This window comes from Pseudozyma hubeiensis (genome assembly GCF_000403515.1).
Source record: "Pseudozyma hubeiensis SY62 DNA, scaffold: PHS53, whole genome shotgun sequence".
Lineage (NCBI taxonomy): Eukaryota > Fungi > Basidiomycota > Ustilaginomycetes > Ustilaginales > Ustilaginaceae > Pseudozyma > Pseudozyma hubeiensis.
Window position 1 is genome coordinate 20,073 of NW_012133835.1, and position 16,220 is coordinate 36,292.

General features: G+C 56.0%; 6 protein-coding genes across 6 annotated transcripts; 4 read left to right on the forward strand and 2 right to left on the reverse strand.

Moving 5' to 3' along the window:
• Window positions 1-2: 2 nt before the first annotated feature.
• On the reverse strand, window positions 3-206 carry PHSY_005747 (hypothetical protein; the record flags this gene model as incomplete). Its single annotated transcript, XM_012336355.1, has 1 exon — window positions 3-206. One exon carries the CDS (start codon window positions 204-206, stop codon window positions 3-5), a length of 204 nt encoding a protein of 67 aa, XP_012191745.1.
• A 550-nt stretch (window positions 207-756) lies between these two features.
• PHSY_005748 (hypothetical protein) lies at window positions 757-1,464 on the forward strand (the record flags this gene model as incomplete). The annotated part of the gene is made up of 1 exon (XM_012336356.1): window positions 757-1,464. The coding sequence occupies one exon, from the start codon at window positions 757-759 to the stop codon at window positions 1,462-1,464; it is 708 nt and encodes a 235-aa protein (XP_012191746.1).
• An 85-nt stretch (window positions 1,465-1,549) lies between these two features.
• Window positions 1,550-3,456, reverse strand: PHSY_005749 (prephenate dehydrogenase; the record flags this gene model as incomplete). The annotated part of the gene is made up of 2 exons (XM_012336357.1): window positions 1,550-3,105; window positions 3,189-3,456. The coding sequence occupies 2 exons, from the start codon at window positions 3,454-3,456 to the stop codon at window positions 1,550-1,552; spliced, it is 1,824 nt and encodes a 607-aa protein (XP_012191747.1).
• A 67-nt stretch (window positions 3,457-3,523) lies between these two features.
• Window positions 3,524-12,988, forward strand: PHSY_005750 (potential phosphatidylinositol kinase; the record flags this gene model as incomplete). The annotated part of the gene is made up of 1 exon (XM_012336358.1): window positions 3,524-12,988. One exon carries the CDS (start codon window positions 3,524-3,526, stop codon window positions 12,986-12,988), a length of 9,465 nt encoding a protein of 3,154 aa, XP_012191748.1.
• A 395-nt stretch (window positions 12,989-13,383) lies between these two features.
• Window positions 13,384-14,264, forward strand: PHSY_005751 (hypothetical protein; the record flags this gene model as incomplete). Its single annotated transcript, XM_012336359.1, has 2 exons — window positions 13,384-13,567; window positions 14,143-14,264. 2 exons carry the CDS (start codon window positions 13,384-13,386, stop codon window positions 14,262-14,264), a joined length of 306 nt encoding a protein of 101 aa, XP_012191749.1.
• Window positions 14,265-14,809: 545 nt separating this feature from the next.
• On the forward strand, window positions 14,810-16,012 carry PHSY_005752 (C4-methylsterol oxidase; the record flags this gene model as incomplete). Its single annotated transcript, XM_012336360.1, has 1 exon — window positions 14,810-16,012. The coding sequence occupies one exon, from the start codon at window positions 14,810-14,812 to the stop codon at window positions 16,010-16,012; it is 1,203 nt and encodes a 400-aa protein (XP_012191750.1).
• Between the last annotated feature and the right edge of the window lie 208 nt (window positions 16,013-16,220).

Here is a 16,220-nt window from a genome sequence, read left to right on the forward strand (position 1 = left end):
CCTTACTCCTCGTCAGCCTCTGCCGCTGGGGCAGCGGGAGGGTTGCGGAGCAGCGAATCCTGACGAGTCTTTCCTCGTAGTTCCCATCGGTCGTCGGTGTACTGAGCGGCGTAGTAGGTGAGGACAGGGACGGTCAATCCCCAAAGAACGACATTTCGTGCTTTCGAAGGTGTCAGACGGAAGCGCTGGTACATGGTCGAGTGCATGTTTTGCCATCGGTCGAGCGCCGGATCGGCCTTGTATGGGTCTGTCGTTGTCGTAGCAGAGCGTAGCGAGGCAATGGAGGGTCAGTCTGGCTGTTGCAATGCTTACTACTGTACGACCACAGCATTGAGTTGTGCACTGTTGAGGTCGTCGTGGTGTACTTACGATATCCTCCGCCAGCCATCTTGATTGTATTTATATATCGTCGACTTGAGTAGAGGCGTACGATTTTTGCTTCTTGTGATGCGCTTGGAATGGAACGCAAAGTGGATCGCTTCTGTGGTGATGATCAGGTGCGGATGATGATGAGTGGTGTTGAGAATGTGTTGAACTGCATGAACCTCGAAATATCGCAGAATCGCGCTCGGTTCCGTTTCAGTTGGCCATCCCAGTTTTCTCGCGCGAAAAGAAGAGCTTTCCTCCACCTTGTGCAGCTGCATCGTGAGTTTGGACCCTGATTTCCCGCTCTTTTGAATTCGCTCACCCTTCGTTGCCTCTTGTTACCATCACGATTACATCTCGAAACGGTCCTCAGTATCCAAGCTCGTAAGGATGAGCGGCAGGCGCAGATCTCCACCACTGCCTCCACGGCCATACAACGATGCGCCAGCTCGTAGAGACTACAGGGACGATCGAGGTGCAGCTTCCTCTTCTCATGACTATCGAAGACGGCGCTCTCCGAGCCCGCAACATTCAAGATCATCGAGTTCGAGGTATGAGTCAGACAGACGTGATCGCGACGACAGGGACGATTGGAGAAGCCAACGCAGAGAAAGGGACAGAGATGACTATCGATCCAGAGACAGAGATAGGGACGACCGACAGCGGGATCGTGCCCCGCCTCCTCCGCGAGACAGACCAGACGCGTATCAGCAGGACGCATGCTCTTCGCGCGACTATCGCTCTGCGCCATCAAAGCCTCGCCAGAATGACGATGCATCAGTGAGCTCGAGTCGAGGTACAAACCAATCATCCGCGCCACCATCAACACGCGCACCATCGACATCAGCACCGAATGCAAGCGATACCCACAACAAGCCGATCGAACAAGAAGAGCAAGATGATGGGGAGGCCGGAGAAGAGGACGGCGACGAAGACGCAATGGCCGCCATGATGGGCTTTGGCGGGTTCGGCACCACAAAAGGCAAAAAGGTCACGGGCAACGCAGCGGGCGCAGCAGAGGTGAAAAAGGAACGCACTTGGAGGCAGTACATGAACCGAAAGGGTGGATTCAACAGACCGCTCGACAAGATCAAATAAGCCCTCCCCGAGCTCGTTGAGAACACGAGCGTGATCGACAGCATCTTCGAATTCCACTTGGGTCAACCGCGATTCCCGAGGGTGACTAGTTTGACAATACAACTTTAAGCATCTCCGCACCAACCGCTCCTGCCTCTTGAAATCTGTGCTCGAAGAAGCCCCTGGTCTCTTCAAAACGTCTCTGATAGCTGTCAAAGTTGCCAAATTGCACTGCCTGTGCCCATCCGCGGGATGCGATGACGAACTCGGTGTCGTCTGCTCTGAAGCTGTGGTCCCTTGCTGCGGCGTGGCATGCCTGACGGAGACGCTCGGGCGAGCGGAAGAGATACTCGCAGACACCGATCCATATTCTGAAGATGGGTGTCGCGGCGAGGTCGAGATGATCGTAAGGGTTGATGCCGAGCGAGCTCCAACAGTCGACAATGGCGAGTAGCGAGAGATGCGAGTTGGGCGGTGATTGACTCAACGTTACACTTGCGCCATCCCCGTCGCTGGTAGCATCTGCGTGCCCAGAAGTTGAGGTTGCTTTGCGAGCAGCCATGTGGAATCGGTCGAGCAGCTTGTCGCTCATGAGAATGGGTTTGCGCTCCTCCCTCGTGCCTGTGCGCGAGATGATGCTGTTGCTCTCCTCGTCCTTTTCCCATCCAAACACTTTCTTGCGCGCAGCAAAGACGCGCTCCATCAATTCGTCCTCTCGTTCTGCCACCATGAGCTTGAAAAGGTCGGTGCAGCTCTGAGCAAACTGAGTTACTTGTGTCTTGGCTGCAGGATTGAGGAGTGCCAGACCAGCGTAGACGTGCCATTTGGCAGAGTAGATGCGCAAGCAGATGTTGATCTTGACCGTCTCGATGCCTCCTGGGTATCGCTCCGACTCCCAAGGATACTGATTCGAGCAGCACCATGCGGTGCCCATTGACAAGAAGGCGGCATGAGTCACAGCTTGAGTATTTGCTGTGACCGTGTCGTGTTCCTCGTAGGTGAGGTAGACAAAGTTGGACTTGAAGCAGGCCATGATCCTTTCGACCAAGCGCATCTTCTCGTCGGGCGCGCGATGTTGGATAAGGATGAGCGGCTGGCCCGTCGGATCGATCTTGGGACCGTGCATGGAATGGCACGAGATGATGTAGGTATCTTGCGGGAGGTGTTTTTCGAACGCAGCCTTCTCCGGTGCTTTGACGGACGTCTGGCCTGCAACAATGGAACCAATCTTGGTTGAAGAGCCATACTGCTCGACGACCTTGTCGATGAAAGCGGCCTCGACAGAATAGATGATGTAGTCGCTTCGCCGTGAGACGAGGTGACCGTCGCGTAGAACGTTGAGCCCTGATCCTTGAAGCTCTCTGCAAAGCTTGTCGTAGTTCTCGGGTCGGTCACAGACGTTGACCTTCTTCCAGCCTGCCTCTCTCATCTTTGTCGCGTAAAGGCGCCCCATGTCGCCCATGCCGATGATGCCGATCTCGACCGTCTCCATCTCTGTTGAGGATGCCATCTTGCACAACGACTTGTGGCGCTGAGAATGATGGCGGTGATGAGGATGGTGGTGAGGAGCTGAGCAGCAGATGTGCGGCTGTCTTGATGTTTCCACGTCAACCTTGAATTCTCGGAAGAGCCCGATCGACGAGTCCGGGGGTCCGTGTGACTCTTCGGGATCAAAGCCGAAAGCAAGGAATGCCGGAATGCAGCGGCGATTTTTTTTGGTAGTGGAGAACTTTTTGCGCACGCACGGTCGCGGTCACGAGAGCGCAGACGGAGGAAACCAACACTTGGGAGCGTTTCTTCTTGAATTGGACCCTGACATGCTCTGCGCTGCGAGTGCACATGTAGCTTTCCTAGATTCAGCCATCCTTGTCCTCCTTCGCCGTCCGATCTTTGCTCTCGCTTGACGCACTTCAGCTCATCGCAAGCTGACGATCCCGACGAAATCCGAAGCTGTCCAGTCGGCAAGCTGGCCGCACGCTCATCGAGAGTATCGTCCCACGTCGACCTGAACATCGCCACGCTCAAGTATCAGCCGAGCATGGCAAAGCATTAGGCTCGCACACGTCTGTACCGCGGCAATATGGCCTTCTCTTTGCAGGAAGCGCTCGAACAGATCCGCAGCGACAAGATCAAGGACCGTCAGTCAGGCCTCGAGGCACTCGAACACATCTTCTCGGATTCCAATAATGTCGTCAACCTCGACCCCAAACAGGATGGAAAGGCGTGGCTCAAGGTGTTTCAGGCGCTCTTCGCATGCGTGCTCGCCGAGAAGGCTGCCTGCATCCGCAAGGGCTCCTTCCTCGATGCACAGCCCGTCTCCCTCGCCAGATTGCAGCGCGCAGCTCAGATGCTGCGTTCACTCGTAGACAAGGCTGCTCCCCTTTTGACTCGAAAGGTGGTCAAGGCTCTCATAACGCACATCCTCCAAATGATCAACCATCGTGGCACCCTCCTTCGACCCGTCGCACCCGCATACATATCTGCGCTATGCGCTGTCTTGAGCCACCAGCATCACGTCGACCATCTCGATCCGGAAGACTGGCGAGCAGCAGCTTGTTTATGCTTTGACATGCTTCTGGGACGAGACCTCGACAGTCCTGCTGGAGGCAGCGACCCTACCGCATGGCTGGCTTCGTTGCCGTCCTCTCCAACACTGACTGCACACCAGCGCGGCCTCAGCCTCGAGGACACTGTCACTGCGGAATGCCTCCGCCACCTTCTCGCTTCGACTGTAGCGCCCTTGCTCGGATCGAATGGCCATGGTCTCTCACTTCTTGCCGACTATACCCGATTCTTTCTCACCTTTCCAGGGGAGTCATCGGCTCACTTGCCAGCCATGACCGGATTGGTAGCCTTGGTGGAGCACCTCGAACTCAACCACCCGTACTCGGTGCTTCTTGCATCGCTCGCTCTACGATCCTCCATCATCGCACTTTGGAAGACCAAAAATCATCTGCTCAAAAAGCGAACACTATTGTTCCTGCGCATCGTCAGCCCGCTTCTGGCTTCTTTTGCAGGAGGGCAGTCCGAGATAGCGCCGTCACAGGATGGCGCTAGTGGTCAGGCAATCCGAGCCAACGCAACGATGTTTCTGCACGAAGTTTATGATCTCCTTCTTCACGATCACGACACCCGCTGGGCACTCGAACCCATCAAAATGGACGCACTTGTCTTCTATTGGCCAGCGCAACGAAGGTTCAACCCTCAACAACACCAATCAGCTCTCAGCAACGCGGCATTTGGTCTTGGGCCCATGTCGAAGGAACAAGACTCGCTCGCCTGGTGTCGGATTGGCCTGCAAGTAGAAATCTTGGATGCACTCATCACCTCAGAGTCCGCGCGGCAAGGCAACGGCGCGTCTGCTCCCTTGACTGTTCGTCAAGATGAGCAAGAAGAACCACCATCGAGCACTGCAGCAAGTCAGCGCTCCGTGCTACACCCCCGACCGTCCAATGCCAAACGCGGAGCGGATACGACGTCTTCGAGTCCACAAAAGCGAAGACGGAAGAGCCCGTTCGACGCTCAACTTAACCAGCCAGAGCGAACACACATGGAACAGTTGCTCGACACGGTGTTCAATGCTGCCTCGACACCCATCGTGGGTGCGGGTACAAGGCTCGGGGCTCTACAATTGCTTGTCTTTGTTCTCCTCACACGACCCAATCTCATCGAGCCGTCGATGCTGCTCGAAGCACGTCAGCGCTTGCTGACGCTGGCCGCTGACCCAGATCCACTGCTGGTCTCATGGAGCTTGGTAGGCCTCGGCGCGGCGGTGCTCATATCCGACCGCAGCGGGGCCGCGGATGCAGAAATCGGTCATCCGTCAGCGCGCGCTAGCCTCCATCACTGGGGAATCGCCGTACGCAAGCTAGAATTACCCGAAACTTGCCGCAGCGCTGCTTTTTTGCTCAACGCCATGCTGTCGAGGGCAGCGCTCCCTGATTCAGTGTTGCGGCCAGATATCACCCGTCTGGTAGCAGAGGTCGATCTACAAGGTCCACCGTTCCTCTGCGATACCGTTTGCCATTTGATGACATTGCTGTTGCAACGCACCACCTCAGATCGCACCTTTCTCCATCTCGACGCCCGCAGAAAGATTGGAGCCTGGTTCGCAAACTCGTATACGCCGGCAGAGGCTCCACGGTCGTCGACGCAAAGCGCAGCCGGTCGAAGCATGCAGCTGTTCACACCATATCATGACCTCCTTCGTCTCGTGGGCTGCGTCATTGCCGAGCGAGCGCTGGAATCTTCCGCTCCACAAAGTGTGGCAGCACACAACGACGAGGTGGCGACACTACTCAGTCGGCTAGCACGATTGCAGTCGTTGCGTGAATTGACATTATGCAACAAGTGTACACAACTCGAAGTCGACATCAATACTGTGAGCGAAAGGGTTACCCACGCGAGACCACCACTGCTTTCGATGGAGGATTTCGAGAGGTTGGCGGCCATCCTCGAAAAGAAGGTCGGCATCTGTTTGGACCTGCTCGACTCTCGGAACTCCGAGGATGTTCCAGTTGTGACTCACGACCGTGCAGTGTCCATGATCCACGCAGCCATGCTTGCAGTCGACGTGTGGTCCAAAGTGACAATGAGCAACAGCTCGCAGAATCCGACACGCGTCAAACGCGCCTGTCAGGTCATTGTCAAGATTGTCGATCTTGCTTCATCGTCCGAGGGCACGCTCGCACGACCGCTCGACCTTGCCCTGCAGCAGCTTCGTCGATTCGCGCCGTTTGAAAATGATGTCGCTGCCGATAACGCTGCCTCGAACAACTTGCTCGCCGTTCCCGGCTCGGCGAGTGGGGTCGCTCCTGGACCTCAGCTCGCAAAGCCGCAAGATCGCCCAGTATTTGTGGCGGATCCGGACGATTTCTCCAAGCGAATTTGGACAGCAATTCAAGAAGCGGGCATGCTAGAGACAGTCTTGTCGAGCTGCAATACGGTGCTGGAAAGGGTTGTGTTTGACCACAAGGACGGCGACAATGGTCCAGCGTCTCTTACCGCATCAAGCCTCCTCGATGCGTTCGACGACATGACCGAAAGCGCTTCCCCCAACGCTCTTCACGAGAAACATTCCAACTGCATCGGCTCGATCGAGTCGACTGACGCGATCGTGAGCACGTTTGTGCGTCTCTTGGTCGGCGTGCCTCGAATCCTTTCTACGAATGCAGACTCCCGGCGGGACGAACTGGTCTTGTCACTCTACTTCGACTGCCCGGTGGATTCGATGATCGCGTTGGCTCCAGTGCTTTTCGATTTGCTCCGCAAAGGCAAGTTTTGGATGAGCCAGCGGGATCTTGTCGATGCACTTGATCGCATCGGATCAGAGCTGCTGGCATCTTATCAGTTCGCTCGGCACCCCGCAGCCCGTCTTGCCGCCATCCGCGCAGTAAAAGCAGTCTTGCCTCTGCTATTGGAAGATTTCGACGAGCAGTCGGATCTGTTTGACAAGGTGCAGAAGCTAGCCGTCTTTTTCGCGGACCAGATTGGCCGAGTCAAGTGGCCAACGCCCTGGGGGGTGCAACTTGATTGCGCCAGCTTCTTAGCAGAGTGCCTACGACAGGATGGAGAAGGACGCCTGAGCCGATCAGGCAGCGCTCGTGCCAGCGGCTTTACCCCGCGGAAGTCTCTGTTGTGCATCAACGCAGACGCTGACATACGTGTGCGAGGTCTCGGGTCACCGATGGCGGCAAATGTGTTTGACACCGTAATATCTGAACAAGGCCAGACGTCCGACCTCTACAACGAATTTCGGGACAGTCTGCCTAGCGATTCCAGCATTCCTCAGCACATTCTGACACGAGCGCTCAGCCTCGCCAATGTCGCCATCGTCAACTCGGCGGTTCGCCAGTCGGCACTGTTCCATCTCCTCGAGATCGTCCTTGCAACCGATATGTTTCCAATCACCGTACAGCACCTGTTTGCGCAGATCGCGGCAAGACTTGGGTTCCCTGACGCTTCAAGTTGCTACCAAGCCTTTGCTGGTCAAATGACATGGGGGATGGCTACCAATAACTACGATCCGCTGCAGGTGCCTTGGAAGGTGGTCGGATTTACAAGCAAACGCGAGTGCCTCGATGCGACTTTTGCCGCTAGCGGGAGCATGTTGCTCGCGGCTCAGACGCAGCAGGGCAAGACGCAGTTCGACGCCCTCGTCCAATTGACCAAAAGGACCCATCGGCAAGGTCTGCAGGAGTGCATGCCCTTCCTCACCGCCGCCTACTTGGGCTTTGCTGTTGAAGCGACGCAGCAGCAGGAAAGGCCGGATCTGGCCTCCATTGGCACACGAGCGTTGCATGAACTGACTCAGCTCGGGTTTTCCGACAGCGCCGAGCATGAGGAGCTGCGACGAATGATCTCGGGCGCGGACGATCTGGTCGTTACCACCTTGCTGACGCTGTATTTCGAGCCAGCGGCTACCCTGGCAGAAAGTCGTCGATCGTCTCTGGCTCGGCTGACGCAGCTAGACGCTAAAGCCGGAAAAGCCCTGTCAAGCTTGACGCCAACGACCGCATCCTCTGCTCTGGTCCTGCACGAACCAAGCCGACCTTTCTTCGCGAGCGCCGTCGTTGCTGAAGCGCTTTTGGCTTTGCCAAACCTTGGCATCGAGCCATTTAGTCAAAATGTCGTCTACAACGTGCTGCGTCACGTCGTCCACCGCATTGCAACATCAAGATTTCACAACGAGCAGCTTCGCTTGTGTGCGGCGCTGCGTATTTATCTTGCAATGTGTGGCGACAGCTTCTGGGCTGATCAGCTCAATGTGCGCATCTTGGTTCAGAGCGTGGAACTGCTGCTCGATCAGCGACTCCTTCACGACGACTTTGGGCCGATCCTAATGTATGCTTGCAGCCACTCGTCTTTGGCTCAGCACAAACCTGATATTTTGGTGTCATGCATCGCTACCTGGGCAGACAAAACAGTAAAACAGCTCACTGAATCGCCAAAGGCTGGCGAATGGCTGTTCGAAGCTGCACGCGCAGTAGCCAAGGCGTCACCCATCGCGACCTCCTCCACTATACTCTTGTGGCCAGTCAAGAGCACGTCTACGGAGCATGCTGCAATCGAAGGACTCATCGATATTGATACTGTGGCTTTTGCGATGCAGGCTTGTCCACGACTATCGCTTCGCCTGCCGTCGATGTTACGTATTCGGCACGTCCTCAGAAGAACAAACAGGTCACAGCTCGAGACCTTTTGTCTCAGATCAGGCTGGAAGCTGCTCGAGCGAATGGCTAGCTCCCACGGCACGATATCAAGTTGCACCGAAGGCGAATCGCCGAGCGATGTCGTCAGCGATATCTATGCTTGCATTTCGAGCGTCGACGACTCTGTCCTGATGCAGCGTGAACGTGCATCCACCGAGCATGGACACAAGCAAGGCCAGACGGCTTCCGAGACATATCTTGCTGCCGCCGACACAAGCCAGGCGTGCAGCCTATCAGCTGCAGCTGTTCTCAAGGTACATGAGCTAACACAAACACTGCCCCTCGAGCCGAGCTACCAAGCTTATGAGACGTTGCGCAGCATTGTTGCCGTCGTTCAGGACCCTTTCATGGACACCTTACCTACCGTCAGCCGAGGAGAGATTGATCGCATTCGGCCGAGCATTAGCGCTCTGACGACTCGTGCCGCAGCTTTGCAGCCGGAGAGCCTGCCGGAGCAAGCACTGTTGGAATCCTCGACCTCATCGGAGCTGTGGATCCGCCGAATCACGGCAATCATGTGCAGCATTATCGCTTCCTTCCCGCGAAAAGACTTTTTCCGTCCCATCGGTCAATTTGTGTCGACGAACAAAGAAGCCGCCGAGGCTCTTTTCCACGTCTTGCTTCTCTGTTTCACGACCGTGGACATGGATACAAACGTCGCAACGTCGTCTGCTGGCGGAAGAAGAAGAACATCGGGAAGGCGGTCGGACTTTCAAGACCAAGCGGCTTCGCTACAGCAGTACCGTGCCGCGATGGCGACGCATTTCGACCACATACTCACCGCACAGACCGCTGATCCGAAATGTCATTCGATCATCGTCAACGCGCTTCTTGCCGTGAGGTCGAACAGACCCGTCCAAGAGGAGCCAGACAAAGTCTGCTTTTGGTTCCAGGTCGACACGGATCTGCTTGCGAAATGCTGCATCGCGTGCGGGCTCTACTCTGCCGCCATCTTCTTTGTGGAGCACGGCGACAGGGAGGCAGACGAGTCGCAGGTATCCTATGCTCCGCACATGAAAGGCAGGGCAGAGTTGCTTCACCAGGCATACATGAACATTGATGATCCTGACGCATTCTACGGCATCACGGACGGAGACGTGCGCGAGCTACTTCTGAAACGACTGCACCACGAAGGGCAGTGGCTGCGAGCTTTTCAATACCATGCAGCCGCCTATGAGGCTTCAACTTCTGATGGCGAGAGCGCCACCGCGCAGGCGGGTGCGCTCGGCGAAAGTCTATCGCAGCTGGGCTTCCAGCGTCTCGTCCACGGTGTCAGTACAGCATCGGCTTCTCCGAGCTCAGTTGGTCTGCATTTGGCCCCTGGTAATGGTGTCGTCTCTACTACGTGGGACTTGCCTACGGACTCGAGCTTGTTGCTAGCAGGAGGCGATGGGGTCGATTCGATGCTGCGCACTTTGCGTCAGGTCAACAACGAGCAAGATGTCGACAAGCCTCTCTCGCTTGCGATTCAGTCGCAGCTGCAGAGACTATGTTCCGTCCCTGCCGAGAGTATTGCCAACATGCGCAAAATTCAGGGTGACCTGCTCTCACTCGGACAAATCAAAGAATGGCGCAAAGCGTCGTCGTCGTTAGGATCAGAAGAAGCGGTGATGCACCTCAAGTCGGTGTGGACGCGAGCCGACGTCGGAGACCAATTTGAGAGAGCAGAAGCAATCCTCAACACGCAGCAGTCGTTGTTGCAGATCGCACGACAGCGCTTGCAATCAACTCAGATCGGTGACGTTCTGGACGGTCCAGCCGAAGAGATCGCTCGAGTCGAGAGGCTTCTACTGGTAAGACTCAGCCAACAAGCTCGCGAACACAAGAAATTGCAGAAAGCCATCAACGCGACTGCACGAGCAGAAAAGATCGAGCTTCTTCTGGGTGACGGTGCCAATCTGGCGCGAGAGGAGTTCGCGGCCGTGCTTTGGGATCAGAAGGAACATTCTCCAGCGATGCAGCTTCTTTCGCAGATCGTCGATGACCTGGCCATTACTACGCAAGCTTCAATGCAGCAACGACGTCGAGGCGCACGTCTCCTAGCGCTTCTGGCTCAGTGGAGAGCAACAGCGAGATCTCAGCACCCGCGAGAGATCGATCGGAACCTCTTCGAACCGGCCCTCAAGATGGTCGCCACTTCCACGCCCTCCGATACTTCCAAAGGAGCCGAAGCAACCATGGAGCAATCCGACATTTCCTACAGGTGGGCACGGTTTGCGGAAGAGCATCACCGCGGGTCGGACATGGCCGAAGTCCGGCGTCTCCGACTCTACATCCAACGTCGTGCAGAAGAGATTGCTCTGAACCAGCACAAGTACGAGAGGACGAGCTCGAAAACGGACCGCGGGAAGCTGCTTCAGTTCCAGCGTCAGGCCGAAAAGATCATTCGCCAAGATCAGACTCGTCTCACCGAGCTGGAAGCTTCAAGAACGCATTTCCTTCGCCGCAGCGTCGTCATGTATGCACGTGCGTTGAGCTCTTCAGACGCGCATGACGATGCTGTTGCTCGGCTCATCTCGCTGTGGTTCGAAAATGCGGAAGATGCCGAGTTGAACCGACTGTTGACGAATTGCCTCGCCTCGGTCCCATCGCGCAAGTTTGTTGCTCTCATGCATCAGCTTTCCGCTCGTTTGACCGAGGTGCAAGATCAGAGCGAGCCCGTGGCGCTGTTCCAATCGAACCTCAATCAGTTGCTGCTACGGATGTGCCAGGACCATCCCTTCCACTGCCTGTACGCCATCTTCGCGCTGATCAAGACGGGCGCCGATGCCAAGGCCGCTTCGCATCGCACTGGACCTAGAAGCTCTATTGGTGCCTCCGAGAATGCCGTGACATCCCTATCCCCCCCGGTCCTACGTTCGACCGCTGCGGAGAAGATCTGGAATCACGTCAAGCGACAGACGTCGCACGGAAAAAGGATCCGAATATTCGAGGAGTTGTGTTTGGCGTACGTCGAATGGGCGGAATTCGACCTCGCTTCTCGTCCAGATCGCTACTTTCAAAGCAGCGGCGCCATCAAGAAAGGCGCTCTGCGTATGCCGCCGTCGGGCGAGCTGCGGCTGGTGCGGATGCGAGACCTCGACGTTCCTGTTGCGACTGCTCGTCTCGAGATCGACCCAACGTGCAAGTACGAGAAGGTGATCTCCATTGTGCGGTACAGCGACAGTTTTACCACCGCAGGAGGAATACACTTGCCCAAGATCAGCGAATGCATCGGAAGCGATGGAAAGCGGTACAAACAGCTCTTCAAGCGCGACGATGATCTACGCCAGGACGCGGTCATGCAGCAAGTGTTCCGCATGGTCAACGACCTGCTCAAGTCGGATCGCCGCACTCGCGAGCGCAAATTGGCGATCCGCATTTACACAGTCTTGCCGCTCGGTCCGCAATGCGGTATGCTCGAGTTTGTTACGAACACGGTGCCGCTCGGAGAGTTGCTGATCGGGCTCCATGACAAATACCGTTCCAACGACATTACGCCAACGCAAGCAAGGACCAAGATGCGCGACGCCCAGTCTCTGCCCGCCGAGGCTAAGCTCGAAGCGTTCTTGGACGTCTGCGAGCAGATGCGGCCAGCGTTCCGTTACTTTTTCAGCGATGCCCAGCGCATGCCGAGGGACTGGTACGAAACACGGCTGAGGTACACACGCAGTGTCAGCACGAATTCGATCGTCGGACACGTCCTAGGACTCGGAGACCGACATGTTTCCAACATTCTTCTCGACAAGGAGAGCGGAGAATTGGTGCACATCGATTTTGGTGTGGCATTCGACCAAGGCAAGCTGCTGCCGATCCCAGAGCTGGTCCCTTTCCGTCTCACACGTGACCTTGTTGATGGAATGGGCATGCACGGCGTCGAAGGAACCTTTCGACGATGCTGCGAAGAGACGCTGAGGGTGCTGCGCGCGCACCAGGACGTGATCAAGACGGTGCTCGAGGTGTTCCGACACGACCCCTTGTTTGCATGGACCTCGAATCCGATCAAGGTGCTTAGGGCGCAGGAAGACGAAGAAAGCTCGTTGCCTGCGCTGAGCCTAGAGCGATCTGGATCTACTTCGAGGACCGGCCGATCTACGCCGGCGCCTACGCCAGCAGCGGTACAGGGGCGAGGCGCGGTCTCGAGGTCAACAACTCCGTACGCGGCTCCGACCGACGCTGCGGAAGCGGTGGGTACAGACACGGCCGAATTGAGTGCGGATAGAGCCGTGACCTCGGTGATGAGCAAGCTTTCGTCGTCGTTAAGCATCGAGTACACGGTCAACGATCTGATCCAGCAAGCGACGGACGCTGGCAATCTGTCGGCAATCTTTCATGGTTGGCAAGCTGCGCTGTGACACCTACCTTGCCACGCGACGGAGAACGTTGATACGGCGAAATGGCGAAACAACCGAAGATGTCGACCATTGTGCGTCTCGGTTCCCTGCGGGGAAAACATGTGTACCGTAATCAATATTGTTCTCGACTTGCGCTACTCACGCTCAGTATAGCTCTGAGACAGGAATCAAGCTGTGGGCCGGTGAGGGATGAAAGATGCGGGGAAAGACGGTGATTGGGCTTACGCAGGTGCTTGGCTAAGAAGATTTGGGAGATCAAGTGAGCTAGCAGTGGACATGACGTTCTCTTCAATACTCGTAACAGACCAGGCGCACCCGACATCTCGTCACACCCACCAGCAGTGGTAAAAATAGAGCTCGAAATGGGGAGAGACCTCGCGTGGGACTGACACTCAATGTGGGGTCAAGAAAGTCGCGACGGCGTTCAAGTGCTGAGCGGAGAAGGCTTTGTTGTCTCAGGTCAGACTGAAATGAAGTCGATGGACACAAGAGACGCCGACGTGTCGACCTGGGAAGCTCGACGAGGTCTGGATCGCGAGGTTGTTTTGCTTGCCGCTCGCAAGAAAGAATACGATGCAGGTACGCTTCGCGACACGGAAGCCAGACGGATCGCGAGGCAGGTGACTTGGAGGCGCTGGGGCAAAGTCTTAGATAGTGACACTCATTTCGACGGTAAGTGGGATCAGTGAGAAGATGTCCAATTGCGCGCGTGCTGTTTGGAAGATTTGGTAAGCAGAATTTTCGCCACACGCAGGCGATAGTTGGAGTACAGTCTTCGAAATTTTCACGCTCCAGATGGCGGTCAGATCCTAACTGGTGTCGAGGATTCAATTCCATCGTGGCTCTGGCGTTGGGAAAACCACTCTGCTGTTGTGGAGCCGACGCACGTACTCTGAAGCAGACAGAAAGCCTCGCCGCCTGCGGGCGGCGGATCTTCGTTTTGGTTTGCGCGTGTGACGCAGCCGCATAATCGTACAGAATAGAGCTGAGATTCGGGTCTGTCCTCGCTTAGAGGAGGAATTTTCAGCGTGATCTTAATGCCATTTCAAGGTTTTTGAAATCGGAGCCTCAACTTGTATTTGGCGAGAATACGCCCCGCTCTCCAACAACGTCACCGCGGTTCTTGACTTATTTGCGTGCGCCTCTTTCAAAAGCTTGTTTGCAGGATTTGCGGATCCTCGACACACTGCGGCCGCACTGTGCGGATTCGTTTTTGTACAGCATAGTCGGCTCCCGCAATGACAACAAATTTCCGTTCGTCAACGATCTGCCGTGAATCGTGGACACTACAGCCGTCACGGCTTTGCTCATCAATCGGACAATGCTAGTGCGCTGCCTCAGCACATGTCGCTGTTCATGGGAGCAATCTCTGCTTCGCAGGGAGCTCGGAGCAACGATGTAATAATTTTCCGCGTTGCTTCAGCTGCTTCCTCTGCTTGACAAGCTGATGTGTCCGGGGTCTGGAGCGCTTATGCATTTGCTCATCGTTTGGCCGTCTGCCCTGACGATGCACATTTCTTGCATTTGAAACGCGAACAGGTGGGCACGAAGGCAAGTGTACACAACTCGCTTGTCCGCTGCTGGTGCATGAAACCTGAGACATTGGCCTGCAGCCGCACCCTCCACCCCTCGCACAAACTTCCGGTGTCCACCCGCACACACACAAGTATACTGGGCTCGAGCCGCCACTGGATCGAGAGCAGTACTTTGCTGCGACCAGCCACACCTTGGGCATTGTGTACGAGATAGTATATACACCCCGCACTGTCAACCAGCTTCTTCCCTCTCCCCCACGACACATCCCCCCTCACATCACCAACCATGAGTGCCGCAGTTCAAGATTTTCCAAAGGACGCTGGTCGCGCTCCTACTACACGCCCTTCCATGGGCGACCAAAAGCTGACCGATGCCAAGGGACCTTCCATCGCACCCGACAATGCGTGCGACGAACCCTCGCCATTCGCACCAGGCGGATTCGGCCACAAGGCCATCGGCAAGGACCCTGTCACTGGCGAAGGCTACGACAAGGTCTACGGTGTTCGACCCAAGACTACCTGGCACCTGAAGCCCAAAAACGAGCGAACCTTGTGGGAGTTCATCGCCGGTATGGACATTGCACCTGACGTCTGCTACGCCAAGCGTGGCACCGACGAGAAGCTTCGTGGTCCGCCTCCTACACAGCCCATCTGGAAGGAGAACGTCTTCATTCTATCCACGGCTTCCCTCGCACCATTGCTCCACACCGGCTGGAACGCCGCCTTCCCCAACCACACTATGCACTGGGCTCCCGCCTGGGTCATGTACCACACCTGCTTCATCCTGTTCGCTGTCCGCATGATCAAGCGTCTTCACAAGTACATGGCTGAGTACGGCACCCTCGACGAGCAGAACCGTGGTCGTGACCTCGTCGACGACAAGCACGTCAACCACCTCGGCCAGTCCATCTTCATCTACACCATCTTCCGTACCCTCGCCCCCTTCCTGCTCGCCTGGCGCGGCGACATGAACAACATCTGGTCCGGCCTTTCCTGGGCCACTCCCCTCAAGATCGGGTGGTGGGAGATCGCTCTCGACTACTGGTTCTACCTCTACCACCGTTCTTGCCACGAGTTTGACAGCCTCTGGTTCATCCACAGACAACATCATGCGACCAAGCACCCGACGCCAATCCTGTCGATCTTGGCTGATGACTACCAGGAGGTGCTCGAAATCTTCGTCGTTCCATTCCTTGCCACCGCGATTTCGCCCAAGATGAGCTTTATCGAGATGTGGCTCGTTGTTTGCTACACCTTGTACGTCGAGGCTCTTGGACACTCGGGTATCCGCGCTTATTGGGCTCACCCCATCCTCGGCCGCGTTCTGCAGCCCTTCGGTATGGAGTTGACCGTCGAGGACCACTCCAACCACCACTTGTACGGAAAAGCTGGTATGAACTACGGAAAGCAGACCCGTGTCTGGGACCGTATCTTCGGTACCGTCGACCCTAGGCGAGAGACCCAGGAGGCCGGTATCTTCGGCTCGTAAAGACATCTTTGCCATCGGATTCCTCAAACCTTGCTTCCTAATTGTATATCTTCGTTAGTCTCTACATTTGCAGAACCGTCTTTTGCTCCCTCTTCTTCTCCAGTGGATCACATTTGAAATCTTCATATCGTTGTAACATGCTTCTTTGTCGGTAGTGTCCCAATGTGTTTGAGCACTCTGCGCGACCATCGTTTGTGTGAAACGTATG